This window comes from Haplochromis burtoni, unplaced genomic scaffold (assembly GCF_018398535.1).
Source record: "Haplochromis burtoni strain Fernald_Lab_line unplaced genomic scaffold, NCSU_Asbu1 Contig_223, whole genome shotgun sequence".
NCBI lineage: Eukaryota > Metazoa > Chordata > Actinopteri > Cichliformes > Cichlidae > Haplochromis > Haplochromis burtoni.
In genome coordinates this window covers 1,030,321-1,046,697 of record NW_024582584.1, presented here as the reverse complement: position 1 = coordinate 1,046,697, position 16,377 = coordinate 1,030,321, and the positions used below count along the sequence as shown (strand labels likewise).

The window sequence follows — 16,377 nt, the reverse complement described above, 5'->3', positions numbered from 1 at the left end:
CAGCCAGGCTACCAGGTCAGTAACCCACGTCCGTCAGCACAGACCCTCCCCTAGCCCCGCTGCACGCAGCCGCGAGGAAACAGTCACCGGAGAGCCAACAGAGCCCCTAACCGGACATGACCGCTACCCCGGGTTCACTTTCTCCTATTCTGAAGTGCATTGTACTTAACATTCACACACACATTCATGCTTCAATTGATACATCGAAGAGCAACTTGGGGTTAGGATCTGGGTCAATAATGAAGAAAATTATGTTGTCCTTCGCATGATTAAAAAAAACCTCTGATCATTCTGGCAAAACCTCACAAAATAACTAAAGTTGTATCTTTGCTGAAAGCCACACATCTTCATGATCGCATAGAAACAGTAAACATGATAAGCATTTATGAGCTTTCAGCACACAACAAAACTGAAAATACAGTGGACATATAGATCATGTGGACAACTGCTGCTGTTTGCAAGAACTGGAGGACACTTTGAAATAACTGTAAATTTGTTACCTGATCAAAATTTTTTTAGCTATACATATTTCAAAAAATTAAAAAAACATAACACTTATTAACAAATCATATAAAAAACCGTTTCATTCACAAAGAGATGAATTTCATTCCTTTGTGTTTGTGTGTGTGTGTGTGTGTGTGTGTGTGTGTGTGTGATATGATATAAGTGCTCTATTTTATTAAGCTATTTCCAAGGTCACAAACAGAATTTTAGGCTTGCAGACTAATGTTAAAGTTTAACTTTTTGGAACTGCAAGTATGCTTGTATACCATCTGTAGGAGGGACCCAGGTTGACCCTGCTATAATTTTCTTGAGCAACTGTGTGTTCAGAGGCCCAGGCTGACTGGCTGCCTATGCACCATCCCATTAGTTAAGTAGTTGTGAGGCATTGTGGGGATCAGAGAAGGACAGTCATCAATCAATCATTTCACAGAATTACTTGATTTGTAAACACAGTAGGGTTCTGAGACATTATGGTAAATGGCCTTCTTCCGATATTGCACTTTTCTACTCAAAGCACTCTATACAAGATAAGCAATTTCTTTCTGTGCTTAAGTGCTTCCTATCTAACATCCTAACAACATAGCTAGGATGATTGGGATGGGTATAAAAAAACAGAACTAAGTTAACCGCAATCTGCAATCTACTGACATCCAGTGGTGAAAATTTTACACACCATAACATCAGTGAACTCAGGAACACCGCATGCAGAACACCGTTCCAGAAACATATTTTTGAGGTCAGACACTGATGATGGATGAGCTTAAAGTCTCTGCTCTAATTCATCCCAAAGGTCTGACGGGCGGAGGTCAGGACTCAGGGTGGAGCCCAACTTCACAAAAACAACCCCACGTCATGATCCCCGCTCCACCAAACTTTACACTTTGCACAATGCAGTCAAACAAGTACCATTTTCCTGGTAACTGCCAAAAGCAGACTCATCTATCAGATTGCGACATGGAGAAGCGTGAGCCCGGGGTAACAAGCACTGAGTTATCTAAGAACTGTCTTCTGTTCACAAAAGGAATCTACACTTCCAACTGCAAACATGTCTTGAACACACACACACACACACACACACACACACACACACACACACACACACACACACACACACACACACACACACACACACACACACACCAACATATACTGTTATGGTATTACATAGATGTGCTTGTCTGTCAAATTAAACTGTTATATTCAAATGGACTCAATCTCAACAAAATGTTATTGTTTGACAGTAGTTTATCTATATTACCTCTTTCATATCAGATTTTGTATGTTAACTGAATTTTTTTGTGTCCTTTCTTAAACCGATGGTGATTTGCTAATAGGGTCATTTTGTCTCAACTCAAACAATCTTTAGAATTTTTCCTGGTCCTTCCAACCATGAAATTAAATCAGGATCTGTCATCAGGGAAATGTACCACAAAAAAATTCTAAGTTAAATTATATTATTAAAAAAACTTATTTAAGGTCCCATATTTGAGCAAACACCAAAAAGAATTTGAAAAGTACTCTACATGTTTTATTTTGTCCAGTCGTCCATTGTCTTCTGTGTATCCTTAATAGGGTCATAACTATAAACCATTCAGAAAAAATGACCAAATGTTTTGCAGTGTGGCGGTCCACGTCCATGTTGATTTCTTGTCTATGGAATTAATTTCTGTTACTGTCAGTCTCCTGAAAATTACAATACCACTACAATACAATACTAACTGGCAAGAGAAAATATTTTGTGAATGAAACATAATTCATGTTCATTATTATTGTTATCGTTATTATTATTATTATTACATGAATGCCTATACTTTCATTGATATTTGGAAAGTAGTAAAATATTTTTTACTACTACTGTATAGTTAAGAGTTTAATGATAATGTATTATCATATATTATTGCTTATTTATTTTTACAGTATCCACCAGAACAGCGGCATATGGAGCCTCTTGCAGAAAGGCAGAGAGGATGACAGTCATCATCCTGGCAAACTAACCACAAAATATCAAAGTTAACCTAATAATTCAAGAGGAAAATATTCCACATCAGTTTTATATGGACTAACATTACTGTTCTGTTATGAGTTTAAGATTGAGCTTCTTTTAAATGCTTTATATTCAGTTTAATCTTCAGTCGCACTGGGGATTAATAAAGTAAACAATCTCTCTGTATGCCTGTGTAGCTATCTATATTATAAGACATTAAACTGTATTAATTAAATAACAAATAAAATCACAGCTGAAGACTTGAGCACCATGTGACATGATTAACTGTTGATATCCGCAGGATTACTAAAATGATTGAAACATGAAGGTGTTTTGGCAAAAAAGCTGGTCAAACATTAAACTGCAAAACTGAAAGTGATGTTTGAGTCTGAACATTTTCAACTCACCACCAGAAAAAGATGCTGTTCTCCACAATATGTAAATAAGGATAGAGTATAGGCGATATCAGCAGCTGGATCAAAATGAGAATTTTATATCCCCCATAGTTGAGTATAGGCATCCAATCCAAAAGGTCACATGTTGTGGAGAAATAATGTGAATCTTTTGTGCAATCAAATGTTTTATTTTTATTTTAATAGCACAACAAATAATACATTTGTTAATAAATCTTATTCAGACACAAGTTTGCTTGTTGCTTGCTTCCTCACAAACGACCATTTCTGCTCCTTACATTCATCACCCTGAAAACAGCACAGTGAACAAATCATACTGAAACACTGTTTATTTCAGTTACAAAAGTTATTTTTATTTTAGGTTTCATGAAACACATATATATTGTTGGCAGTACTTTAGATGAAGGCAGCATGCTGCTCTCAGACTTACACTTAAACTCAAAGGGTCTATAATCTCTAAACTGATATATTTTACAAAGAAATCCTGTCTGGGCAGCGTCTGGATTTGGACTTAAGAGCTCGTTGGCATTTCTAAAACAATAGCAAACCTGCACACCATACATTGTTTGGTTTTTTTGTTTTGTTTAAAGTTGTAGATATACATTAGAGACATGGCAGATTTGCATATATTCTTCAGGGTCTGCAGTCCTTTTCTCTTCTTCTGTGCTCCTGTGAGAATCTAAAACAAAGGTCACATAAATCATGGGGTTAAATTGATGCCTGTGGGACAAAATTACTCCAACGATATTCAGGACAAATTTATTTTTCCTCTGCAAAAAAATGAAATTGAGTACAAAGCATGTGAAACTTTTCTGTCTTGTGTTGTGTTCATTTATGTCTTTTCTTTTCTCTTTAATGTTTCTGTCCATTATATGTGCAAGAACAAACTTCTGAATCAGCTCTTAGTGATAAGTGTCTACAGTTTCCTTTCTTGTTTGGCTCTGGACGAAGGCAGTCACACTTTTCTCCTCTCCCTCTTCCTTCTCTTTCCTGCTTGGCTACTCAATGTCCTTGTCTAGTCTCGTCTACTTTTCTACTTTTGCCCTGGAAGTATCTCACGGTCTGTTACAACCTAAAAGAGGAATTATGGATTTGAACAACTGGTCCCTGAATGCAATTGACACCTCTTCTCAACGAGAAGCCTGGGCTTGAGTAGTCCGAGTGTCCTGGAGGGACGTTCCCCTCTGATACACGATGGGCGGGTGGCAGAACTGGAGGGCGTGTGCCTGGCGGGACTGTCAATCGAGGACATTGAAGACATCTACCTTTTCGGAACCATGATAACAGGGTTCTTGCTGTTCGGAGTTGGCTTGGCCCTGGCTTATCAAAGATAGCAGAATTGGCTTTCCAAAACCCCACAAGGCTGCCCGCTATGATGGAAATGATGGGACGGGTCGTGACTTCTCAAAATGGGCTCATTGAACGCAGCACGGATAAGATCTTGGAGAAGCTCACAGCGGTCTCTGCTCTCTGAGCACAAGATTGATAACATCTTAGAGAAGCTCTCCAACGGGAGACTGAGAGACCAGTGACGGACTGTTAGACCAACTGTGAAATTGACATGCAGTTGTTCGCACTAAAGGAAAACCACCATCATTTCATGCAGCTACCATATCGGTGTCAGCTGTGGTCTCAAGGCTGGAGCTGATACGTATGTATGTTCGGGGGGGGGGGTGTCCAATTTCACTGCAGATGTAAACATTGCATGTGACAAATAAAAGGCTTGATTGAATAGCTTCAGACTTATGTTCAAAGAAAAGAAAAGAAGCCCTCAAACCTCTACTCTACTTTATGTGTTGATTTAATGAGCGAGTTAACTTTGTTTCTCTCTTCTCTCAAACGTCTAATCTCTCTTCCTCCTCTTCCTCCTCTTCCTCTGTGTTTTATTCAGTCGTACCGTTTACAGCAGCGAGCAGGGCTTCTTCTTGACCTTGGCGGGCTGAGGGCAGAGGACGGCACGAATGGCCTCATCAAACACAGTTTTCAGACCACGCTGGGTCAAGGCTGAGCACTCCAGGTATTTGACTGCATCTATACATGCAAGGACACATATACGTTAATAAAAGAAGAGAAAGAACCACAAAGACAAAGTAAGAGAAGAAAGGTTTGCTGGTAGTGGAGAAGAATAAGTTCAACTTTCAAAGAACACTATAGTCAACTACAGCTACTATACTTTTACTGTGATGCCAGGAAATGAGGGGAATAACAAAAATTGGCAGAGGCAGTCAGGCTACAAAGTTCTCTAGCATCTTCATCTGCTAGTTTCATATCTTCACTGGTGAGGAGAGCTTCAAATCTTAAAGTGCTTTTCAAGCAAATAAAGTAAGAGTGACTGACCTATCTCCTTAGCCAGAGCTAGGCCCTGTGGATAGGTGATAGGCGCCAGCTTCTTGTCCTTCAGTTTCTCAATGGTATCCTTTTCATCCCTCAGATCCAGCTTAGTGCCAACCAGGATGATGGGCGTGGAGGGGCAGTGGTGACGGACCTCAGGGTACCACTGGCAGAATACAGAGTAAAGGAAAACTAAATAAGAGGCAAGAAAGGGGAACACGCAAAATCAAGGAACGTGTTAGAGGCAAAAAACAGAATCAAAGGTGGAGGGAGATGAAGCTCTGATGCCAGGTGTTACAGAAAGGTGGATGAAGGCTTAACACGAAAAACAAATGATATGCTGTAGCTATGAAATGAGAGAAATACATCATCCAACTTTCACACACAGCATCAATCATTCATTCATATTTATTTTCAGATCTGTTTGGGTTTTTCCTCCATTTCTTTATCCAAGTACCTATTATTTTTCTCTGTAATAAATTACTGCTTTTTCTCCTCCCTCTTATTTTCTCAGGTAAACCACAAGCCAGTGATTGTTGTGGGCTATGACTGGTAAATCTGTTGTGGAGTAGCTTGCTCACAAAGCAGCTATTTCCATGGAGTTTTGGGGTATTGCCTGATGAGATCTACTGCTGTTTCTTTAAGTCACTTTATTTTCAGCGTCTTACCATGCTAATATTTAACCAACTGTGGAAGTTTTAATAAAACACAGTTAGAAATGTGCATATTTCTGTTCCTTTTATTCCTTTTTACATTTTGTTCCTTGGCAGCTGAGAGACAGGCCTCATAAAAAACAGCCAAAACTCACCTTAGCTCTGACGTTCTCATAGGATGCCGGGCTAACCAGGGAGAAGCAGATTAGGAAAACATCCTGGATGGAGAGACAAGGAGACAAAGAATTAGAATAGCTGCTGCAGTTTTAATTAGCTGACATGTTATACAAGTTCTGTCTCTGTAACTTTATGTCCATTACTTCTTGCCAATCTTGCTTGCATTTGTTTATATTTATTATAACATTTCTAACATTTATATTTACAATAAACAACATGTTTTCCATGTATTTTCTTGATTTTTCTACTGTTTCTTCTTTTCAGACATCTGGGCAGATATCAGACTGAGCAGCACTCATCACTTTTGGCATGTTTTGTAATACTGACAGAAGGTCTATATTAACCTAAAACTAATCAATTAGTCATGGTGCCTAAACCCAAATAAACAGAAACTTGCAAAACTAAACTGCAAGTCATAAAGTCATAAACTTGACTAATAACTAATGATAACTAATAAAGAAACTAATAAAAATGGTCTAACACTGGATTCAGACCCCTGTGTCCTTACTGAAAACTAAGCGTTACTCCTGTTTTGGACTTTTTGGATCTATTAAAGTCGGCTATTTTATTAGGGACAAAGGTTTTTTGAAATGTCCTTGAGAATGCAGTTTCATTTCATCATAACTTTTAAGACAAAGTGCTGACTTGAAATATTTATTTCGAAAGGACGAAATTATGTTTCGTTTCTACTGTGGAGAAGATCAGGTTAAATGCAAAACAACTACTTCAGCTACTCTACCACATGTCGTGTGTTTATCGTAGTTATCTCATGGCTAAAAGCATGAAAGTAAGTGGTACATATGATACACATTGTGTATAACACATAATGTTAAAACCCCCTTGTTCTAATGAGCTGTACGAGTGCTTTGTGTGTGTATGTGTGATTCTGTACCGTCTGTGGGTAGGACAGTGGGCGGAGCCTGTCATAATCTTCCTGTCCAGCTGTATCCCAGAGGCCCAGGTTGACCGGCTTGCTGTCCACCATCACATTAGCTGAATAATTGTCGAATCTGTGGGGAGAGAAGAGAAGGTCAACGATTGGTCAACCAGTCTCAGGCAGCCTTTCATTTCATTGGTTATTTATTAATTAAACAATCCTTCAGTTCACTGATTGTTTAATCAGTTAAACTCCTGTAATGGGGGAAAAAACTACAACCATACTTGAAATATCACTGTTCACGAAAACATCAACCAACAACATTACTTTGGTTAGTTTGACACACAAGTCATATTAACCATGTCTAGTATAAGAGCATAACTGTTAGGGTGCCTGGGTCGTCAACCCAGTGTTTTGTGTTTTTGGCTCTTTGATTTTGTTTATTTCATTATATTCTAGCTTTGCCTAATGGCTTATAGGATTATTCTTAGTTTAGGTTCTCTGTGTGTGTTTTTTTTAGAGTTTTAGTGTTCTTGTGTCGCGATCTACCCTCATTTCATGCTGTGTTTCTATCTGTCCGTCTGCCAGTTCAGCTTGTTGTTATTTTCAGTTTCGTTTTTGTATTCTCAGTTTTGCCAGTTCTCTGTTTGCCATCTAGCAATAAAACTGAGTTTGAGTTTACTTTCTGGGTCCGAGTGTCTGCACATTGGGTCCTCCTTGCCATCACTACTGCCTGCACACAGCCTCAACACGACAATGACACATAATAAGGCAGGGCTGCCCTCGTGTGGTCACAAAGAAGCATAACAGTTTAATTTCTCAGTGTTGGTGTTTATATTTCTGGGCTTCCAGTTTAACATACGGTGGGTTCACATGTTGCTAAATAGTTGCACCTGAAGAAGTAAATGTGATGACTCATAGTCATTTTTATGAAGTTCTGGCCCTTCATGTTGCAGAGTGCAGCATTACATCACTGAAGATCTGAGGTTTGTTATAACCTGTCTAATAATCATTTATTATGCTTCCCTAGATCTTTTATTGCCTTCATTCTAATATGGCTTACATGTAATATTTATGGACTGTGTTCCTTTATATGGTTTTATTGTTTTTTTATTTTATGTGAAAGTTTGAAGTAGACACCAGCACCCACTGGTGGAAGAAGCATTCAATTTTTTGCTGAAGTAAAAGTGCTGATCATTGTAGAAATATTCATTTTATTTCTTTCAATATTTCTTTCAATATTCTAATGTCCTGCATATTCCAAGTTGGGCTTAAATTTCTGACTGTTTACATTATAGATTGTACTAATTATTAATTTGCCAATTAAATCTTTTAATTTTGGTTTATAAAACTGTAGAAACAACAAGCAAAGTGATTAATGAGACTTAATGGCCAAAAATAGCCAAAAAGGTTGTATAGTGTTTTAAACCAATTGCCCAAACCTCAAGAATATTTACAATAAACAGGAAATAGTCAATAAATAAAAATGAATAAATGTATATAGGAAAATGGATCAGATTGGATTTGAAAAACAGTTGCTAATCGAGTAATATTGTTATCTTTTTTTAAACATTTACTATGGAGAAGGTTAGTTTATATAAAAACAATGCATTTAAATATACTTCACATATTAGATTCGTATTTAACTGAATTTTACATTAAGCTGTTCAAATGTCCATTCAAAATGTAGCGAAACTATTGTGTTGCATGGACATACAACACTCTAGTACTTGACTTCTTCAATTCCAGCGCTGTCAGGACCTCAGGTGCACAGCGATATTTATTGTTTTAAAAAAAGAAAAGCCCATCTCGCTTCTTTCCTCTTTTCTTTCACCGTGTGCAGAAAGCAGCTGACTTTTGATCAAACACGCTTTGAACCACAAATATGTTTTAATAACCTGCAGGCTGCTGCCAGCCCAAACCTGCCTGTGTTACAGTCAGACATCTCCAGATGGACTGCAGCACATGTGTGCATCTTCTCTATAATATTTGTCCGTGTGTCCTGACACAGTGCACAACTGATCAATGAAGACATGCGCATGTACCTGTAGGTGCCTCACAGAGAGACCGCTAAAGTGTTTATGTCTGTATTTCTGTGTGTGTAGATGTTTGTTTGTAGTACTCACACAGTAGGAATGTACTCTCCGGGGAAGGCATTGGTTGTGTAACTGATGAGAAGACATGTTTTACCCACAGCTCTGTATAACACAAGTAAAAAGACAGAGAGAAGTCAGGAAAGAGACATTGTTAGGGAAAATGTTCTAAAACACTTCTTCAGTAAAGACTCAGAGAAGAGAAACACACAGAACTTCTTGCTAGCAAGGGCAGTCTCAGAGACTCGCACTAAGAAACTGCCCCGGTCTTTATTTATACTTGTGTGTGTGTGTGTGTGTGTGTGTGTGTGTGTGTGTGTGTGTGTGTTTTGATCAAAGGGTCATATAACATGAAAGCACAAAAGGTACATCCTTGGTCACTAAAGAGGGTAGTCTCCCCCACCCTAGATGGCACGGTGAGGAAGTCCAGCAGTTAAAGCACTTAGACTAAAACAGACATAGCTACGTTAAAACAATAAAACAAGGTACGACCTCTCCCATGCTCCCAGGATGTGGGGGTGAACCAAGCCTGCTAAAAATCACACATCCTGTCACTACCAAGATTGGTAACTTAATACAAAACTACAGCATCCTACCATAAGCAAACTTATATCACTAAAAGATTATACTGACTACTAAATACAATTTTCCATTGACAGACATAGAGAATGACAAGAAAAAAACACAAGAGACAGTAAATGTTGCTATTCCATATATATATATATATAAATATACTACTGACAGGAGATGATGCAATATGCACGCCTATACACATCAGTCACACTCCAAGTTTAAATGTTTTCTGGAAGTGCATTATATTTACTCTTTGAGCAACTCCCCCAGTTCCTTTGTTGACGTCATTGTTCGAAAATACTGTCACGGTCAAAAACAAAACATTCAACAAATACAGATTTCATGGGCACGCTGACATCTGTAAACAGTGTTTTTGTGTTTCTAATTTGCATAAATTCAGTGATCTGTGTTCAGCTTGTCCCAACATCCACAGTGATGAAGCTGCATGGCTGCCTGCAAGGTGATCCAGCAAGTATCAACTAGCCTGCTTCTTATTTAGTTTCCACAGATTTGCTGCCAGCATTTTAAACAGCAGCACACAGAACTCGAGGCCTGGTTTCACTGCAGCACACATATTTCATGTTGATTACACTCTGGATACATCTGATTGGTCATAAGCTAGGAGGAGTGGCTTCAGTCTTTTTGTTTCATCAAACAGAATTCTGTAGAGTCTCTTATCTGACAGACGGAGATCAGAACCCCTGATTGGATCAGTCTTTATCACACTTATTGATAAATAACCTTCTTTTTTTTTTGCTTACATAAATAACCAAGCAAATCCAGTCTGCAAGGAAACCATCAGCTCGTCCTTTTTTCTCAGTCTGCCTGTGACTCTGTGCCATAAAAGACATTTGTGACGTACAAGCGTTTATCAAATAAAGCAGGTTTGTACTGGTCTTCTCGATGGTTTTGCTCGAAACTCTCACATACTCCCACCTTTTACTCAAACCACATTAACACAATAGAAATATTTTAAAATCCCACAATAAGATTAATAATTTTGTGGAACTTTGAACTATTATCAGACAGAAGAAATTGAGCTTCCCCCATTCTCTCCCCCCAAAAACCTTTTTATGTTTAATATGTAAATCAAATAAAAATGTTGGCATAATTCTCATATACAAAATAATTTTTGGTTTTCATATTTAATTCTTTTAAGTATTATTATTATATTGTATATTATTAAAAGTAGTTATACAAAAATATGGAAGGGATGACACATCGTTATTATCAACTGACGCTTCCATTGAGGGATCTGTGGGTGCACTTGTTAGCACGTTTCTTTACTTTCATGGCTGCTTAGTGTTATAGTACAAGTGTACTGAGTATATATTTTAGTGTTTTTCAGCACCAACATTAATAACAACAACAACAACAACAACAAACTTTTATACTTTGTGGCTGGTGACTTAATTTTTTATTAATTATAAAATCCAAATATGTTCTGACTAGAAAAAAAAATGCATGACACAGACACTACAAAATGACAGTCATTCCAAAAGTTAGCATTTTAAAAAAGACCAGCCCTGCTGACGAGATGACTCAGTAGTGATATGAGCAACGCAGATAAGCGTCAGAGTGCCTGTGAGCATTTCTGTCTTTGTGAGGACAACTCTGAGTTTTAGAGGTCGAGTCTGATGAAATGTTGTCAGTTTGTAACTTTTTCCAAAGGCTCGTGTGGGTTTAAGATTTAGTCTCACTGTTAAGGTTAAAACAGGGTTTAGGTCGAATGCAGAGGTTGAGTCAGGGATGTGGGTCACACATTAAATAATGCCACTAAAGGGTCTCATAAGTATAGCATTACATGCGTGTGCTCTGTGGTCGTGTGTGAGTCAAAAAGGAACCGCGCTGTTTCAGAAGCATCGGTTTGAGCTGAAAACAGGAACTGGCCACACCGAGCTTTCAAAAAAAAGGAAAGAAAAAAGATTTCTGCCTCACATCTCTCTCTGTCTGCTTCATAATCTGCTTTTCCATGAACATGTTTTATCCTATCGTTTTAACCTATTGTGACATTTCATTTCTTTTGGTCCCGTCTAAAAAGAATAAAAAGTGAATATATGGTGATGAATGGTTTCAACCAGACTGAGGCCAAATGGTGTCAGTTAGCTAGCTGCATAGCTCTACAGCTGCATGTAAGAAAAAATAAAACTGAGTAAACTTTAATTTCTCAAAGGGGGCTTGACTTTTTTGTTACTCATTAGGTTTACTTTATTTTACAAATTATATCTGTAGCTGTATAACTGTTGTGCTTTAGTTGTCATATAGCTCAGTAGGTAGAGTGGTTGCCCCATGATCGGAAGGTCGGGGGTTCAACTCCACTGAACGGCTACCCTGAGGTACCCCTGAGCAAGGTACCGTCCCTACACACTGCTCCCCGGGCGCTGCATTGGTGGCTGCCCACTGCTTCACTGCTGAATGGGTTAAATGCAGAGGAACTATTTCCCTATGGGGACTAACACATACACATATAACTGCTAACTCAGCATCACTTTAGCAGGAGAAGTCAATTAAATTCAATTTTATTTATACAGCAGAAATAACAACAACAGTCGCTTCAAGGTGCTTTATATTGTAAGGTAGACCCTACAATAATACATACAGAGAAAAACCCAACAATCATTGACCCCCTATGAGCAAGCACTTTGGCGACAGTGGGAAGGAAAAACTCCCTTTTAACAGGAAGAAACCTCCAGCAGAACCAGGCTCAGGGAGGGGCGGGGCCATCTGCTGCAACCGGTTGGGGTGAGAGAAGGAAGACAGGAAAGAAGGCATGCAAGAGACTGTCTAATATAACAAGAAGTACAAATCTGGGCTTCCACCTTCATGCTCACAAGTCCTTAAAAATGTTGTATGTGCAGCAACCAGTGGTAAATTATCTTTCTCTGAGTTTTAGGAATGTGACAGCACCACGAGCCACTTTCTAACATCCGACATTTTGACTTCAGGCATGAAAACAGCAGCAGCAGACAATTTCCTGACAGAGGTCAGCTTCAACCACCACAACCAGCTACTGCTTATACACCCATGTAAGTTTCAGAAATGTTTATATACACTTGCACAGGGACATGTTTCTGTCCTTAACTGACCTGCCAGCAGATAGCAACAGAACGCTAGCTTTTTCCGAGAAAAAGCGACTTCGCTATGAGAATCACAATAGACAGAAACTTCATTTTATTTCAGTTCAGGCACATTAATGATGCTTTCTTTGAAAAACAGCAAGTTAGCTGCCGTCATCTCTACTTTTCAAGGACTATCTTGAAAACCTGTCAAATTATGTACAATACAAATAGCTCTGGTGTGGCTCTCCAAATTTATTTTCTTTCTAGTGTTATATTTAATTTAACATTTATAACCCACTGCCCCATTTGCCTTTAAACGCACCTGTTTGTTTTGTAAGGTTTTAATGAGTCAGTCATCAGACTGTAGGATGTTCATTAACTTGGCTGCTAATTAAACCATACGCTTAAATCATTCACATTACTTCTGTTGTTCCTATTTGAAATTACTTATTATTATTTCAAATAATTATTTCTTATTTAAAACTCTTATTTGTGGAGTAAAATGGGTTAAAGAAGATGGATTTTGCAACACAGCTGATGAGCTCTGATTGCATTTAAATGCTTGTGCTGTTAAACTGTAAATACCACGACTCTTGCAGCGGACTTCCCTACAACATGAAACCGACTTCCTCTTCTCCATCAGCAGTTAAATTTAACTACTGTGTGTATGTATCTATATATACACTGTTAGCGCCTAGCAGAGGTGATCAAAAATGAGAAATAAATGTGGAAATTACCACCAGCATCATTAGCTTTCTGGCTGTCACATGAAACGATACAGACTTTCAAAAGGGCTGGCTGGGTATTTGCAATGTAGCTTTCAAATATTTTAAAAGGCAACATTTTGAAAACATTTTCACAATATTTCCTTTTATTCATATGGCCGCAGGTGTAAAACTGGGCACATCTCCAAGCTCTTCCTCCTGCTTGTGTAACCCACTGAAGTGAACTGACTGCCTTTGTCTTAGTGTTGTGTTTTTAATAAAGGTGAACGAATTAATCCAAATATTGATACCGACACAGATATTGGTATCAGATTGATTAAGTGCTTTAGGTTCAGTCTGTAGTCCACTGAATCTGTTAAATAAATTATTTCTTTTGCACATGACATAATATTCCTTAAACAACCTATTAAAAAAGGTCTAAACCTGTTTGTGTTGACTGCAAGTCTATTTTATTTGTACCCTATAGAATATTTAATAACAGAAGCTGACCCAACGTGCTTTTGAGACATGAACAGTTAATTCTGGGTCTCCAAAAAACCCAGTTTGAAAATTCACGAGAAACTAAAAGGTGTGTTTTGTTGTTTTTTCTAATTATTGTGGAAAGTAAAAATCATTCAAATGTTTTCAGAATTTGCAAATTAATAATGGCATGTCTCATAAGTCGTGATACACTGCACTTACCTATATCGGCTTTCCTTATAGGTTAAAAGTGCGAGTATTGGTATCCGCAGTACTGACCCTGTATTTACTTGGTATCTGGAATGTAAAATTTGCAGTACTAGTTTGTACACAGCACTAGTTGTAAAGAAACAAGTAATAAAGGCGGAACTGAAATCTAGGTCAAGTTCTGGAGTGGAGTCAAAAGTAATGAAACAAGATCTACAAAAAGTTCAGCATGTCTACCTCTGCAGTGTTTATTGTAGCAGCGTACTTATTATTACTAATGCTTTTGTTTGTTTGTTTTACACGTTTTGTTGCTTCTTTTTAGTGAACTGTCTTTATTGACTTTAGCACACTTAAATGACATAAAACCTTTTTTAATGGAAGCTTTTGATTGGCAGCTACTAAAAAACGAAAAACAACAAAACAAGTTATTTAAACACAACAAAAAAATTATCAAAGTATGGTTAACATAATTCCTGTCGACAGCCAATAATCGATGCTTGTTTTGATTAATGGTCACATGTCACTGTAACCAAAACAATGAAGGTGCCTTCATAAACTCAATATATATATATAATATATAATATATATATATATAATATAATATATAGATATTATATATATATATATATATATATATTATTTGACTATAATTATATATATATACATATATAATAATATAATATCTATATATATATTTGCTCCTTTCACAGAGTTCTCAAGCTGAAGTATATTTGAACACTTTATGTAAATGTAGCGTGGTAAATGAAATAGAGCCAACACCACATGTTTCCCTTTCCAAATATTTACACATGTCACTGTTACGGCTTCTCTCTCTGCATTTTTTAAATCAGTGTCACACACCAGGAAGCTCTGCACACACGCTGCAGTACCTGTGTGCTACCTCTGGATGGTGAACTGCATGTGTTAAAGTGTTTACTGAACTATTTTTGAGAAACAACTGTAGAACTTCCGCTTTACAATTTCCTTCACTTTAACAGCCAGCCATTTTGCCCCACCTTCAACGATAAACGCATTTGATGGCAGACGGTGGCTCATCCAAACTTCTTACGCGAGCACATTTCACCCTTTAGGGCAAATAAATTCAACAACTTTTCAGATGTCAAAAACACAATGAGGTTAATCATTTACACGTTTGAGCTTCTGCTTCTTCATTGCCTCTTCTTTTTTTAGTCATACTTTTTTCCCACTTTGTTTGTATTTTCTCAACTGATCTTTGTGGCATCTATTGGATTTTCATCTTTGAAGAGGAGTTCTGCTGCTTTTAAGCATTTTCCTGCATGTTGTGGCCTGCATGGCTCATCCAGCGCGCTCAGTGTGAATCACCGCTGTCAAATACACACCTTAAGATCTACATGTTAACACTGGACATAAAACACAAGTACAGAAGTTTCTTTTACACTTTTACGCTGAACCGCACAGTAATCTCGCTGAAGTGGGTCAAACTGTTGCTCCTACCATGTGACAACCTTTGACAGCTCTATCTGATTACCCTGAAATTCAGAGCCTGGGGCCAATCCCCATTTACGCGTCAGCTGGGCAACCACTGTGTAATTCAAAGCTTGAAGGCCCCTTTAATTTATAACACACTGGTTAAAATTAGTAAAATAAAAGCATACCCATCTCCCACGACCACACATTTGATAGCCTGCATCCTGTTCCGCTCAGTTTCGTCTGTGCTCTTCACTCTGAAACAGACTCAGAGAGGAAGGCTGAGAGACGCTGAAGAGCATGCAACTACAGGAAATTGTTGCACACCTCCCTCCCCCTTCTTTTGCTGCTTCTTTTTTTTCTTACTCAGCCTCTATCCCTTCATTTTTGAACTCATCGCCTTCTTCCTGTTTTGTTCTTTTTTTCTTTCAAACAACAGACCTTAAGCTGAAAAGATACCAATACCAATAAGACACCCATAAAAAAATTCATGTGAAGGGTGTTGAAAAGCAGTCTCTGTTGCAACAGAGAAGAAGCTGTGAAATGGCTACAAAGAGGAAGGTTCTGCGAACAATAAGAGCTTTATTTTAAACTTCCTCTTCTGTTGGGCATTTACCATTCAGTAAATGCAGACCAGCATGTCGGAACATATGGAAGCTAAAATTAATCTACCTCAAATTTCAATTTACTATAAAAGATTGAATTCCATAAACCTCATTAATTAAAGACATGCACTCACATGCGCGGTTACATTTCCCTTGGTTTGCACAACATAACACTTACTCACATTCACTTCCTGGTGTTTTCTGCAGTATGTGTCTAATGGTTACCTTCATCTTACAACAACATTAAACCTTGTTATCCCTCCTGGTG

At 37.9% G+C, this 16,377-nt stretch overlaps 1 protein-coding gene across 2 annotated transcripts; it reads right to left on the bottom strand.

The window, feature by feature from the left end:
• Positions 1-3,055: 3,055 nt before the first annotated feature.
• rac2 (Rac family small GTPase 2) lies at positions 3,056-15,845 on the bottom strand. Of its 2 annotated transcripts, XM_005936820.3 has the most exons (7): positions 15,693-15,843; positions 9,066-9,137; positions 6,955-7,072; positions 6,041-6,103; positions 5,239-5,398; positions 4,799-4,932; positions 3,056-3,580 (listed from the first exon to the last, which is right to left on the bottom strand). In XM_005936820.3, exons 1-6 carry the CDS (start codon positions 15,725-15,727, stop codon positions 4,802-4,804), a joined length of 579 nt encoding a protein of 192 aa, XP_005936882.1. In that variant the 5' UTR covers positions 15,728-15,843; the 3' UTR covers positions 3,056-3,580; positions 4,799-4,801. The 2 variants fall into 2 exon arrangements, with proteins under 2 accessions (XP_005936882.1, XP_042082632.1); XM_042226698.1 differs by lacking the exon at positions 3,056-3,580 and having other exon boundaries at positions 4,857-4,932; positions 5,235-5,398; positions 15,693-15,845.
• Positions 15,846-16,377: the final 532 nt, after the last annotated feature.

Coding starts and splice junctions, on each gene's coding strand:
- rac2 (XM_005936820.3), bottom strand. CDS start 15,727: ATGCAGGCTATCAAATGTGTGGTCGTGGGAGATGG. Junction 9,138..15,692: donor TGTGTGGTCGTGGGAGATGG/GTATGCTTTTAT, acceptor TGTGTTATACAG/AGCTGTGGGTAAAACATGTC. Junction 6,104..6,954: donor CACTGTCCTACCCACAGACG/GTACAGAATCAC, acceptor CTCTCCATCCAG/GATGTTTTCCTAATCTGCTT.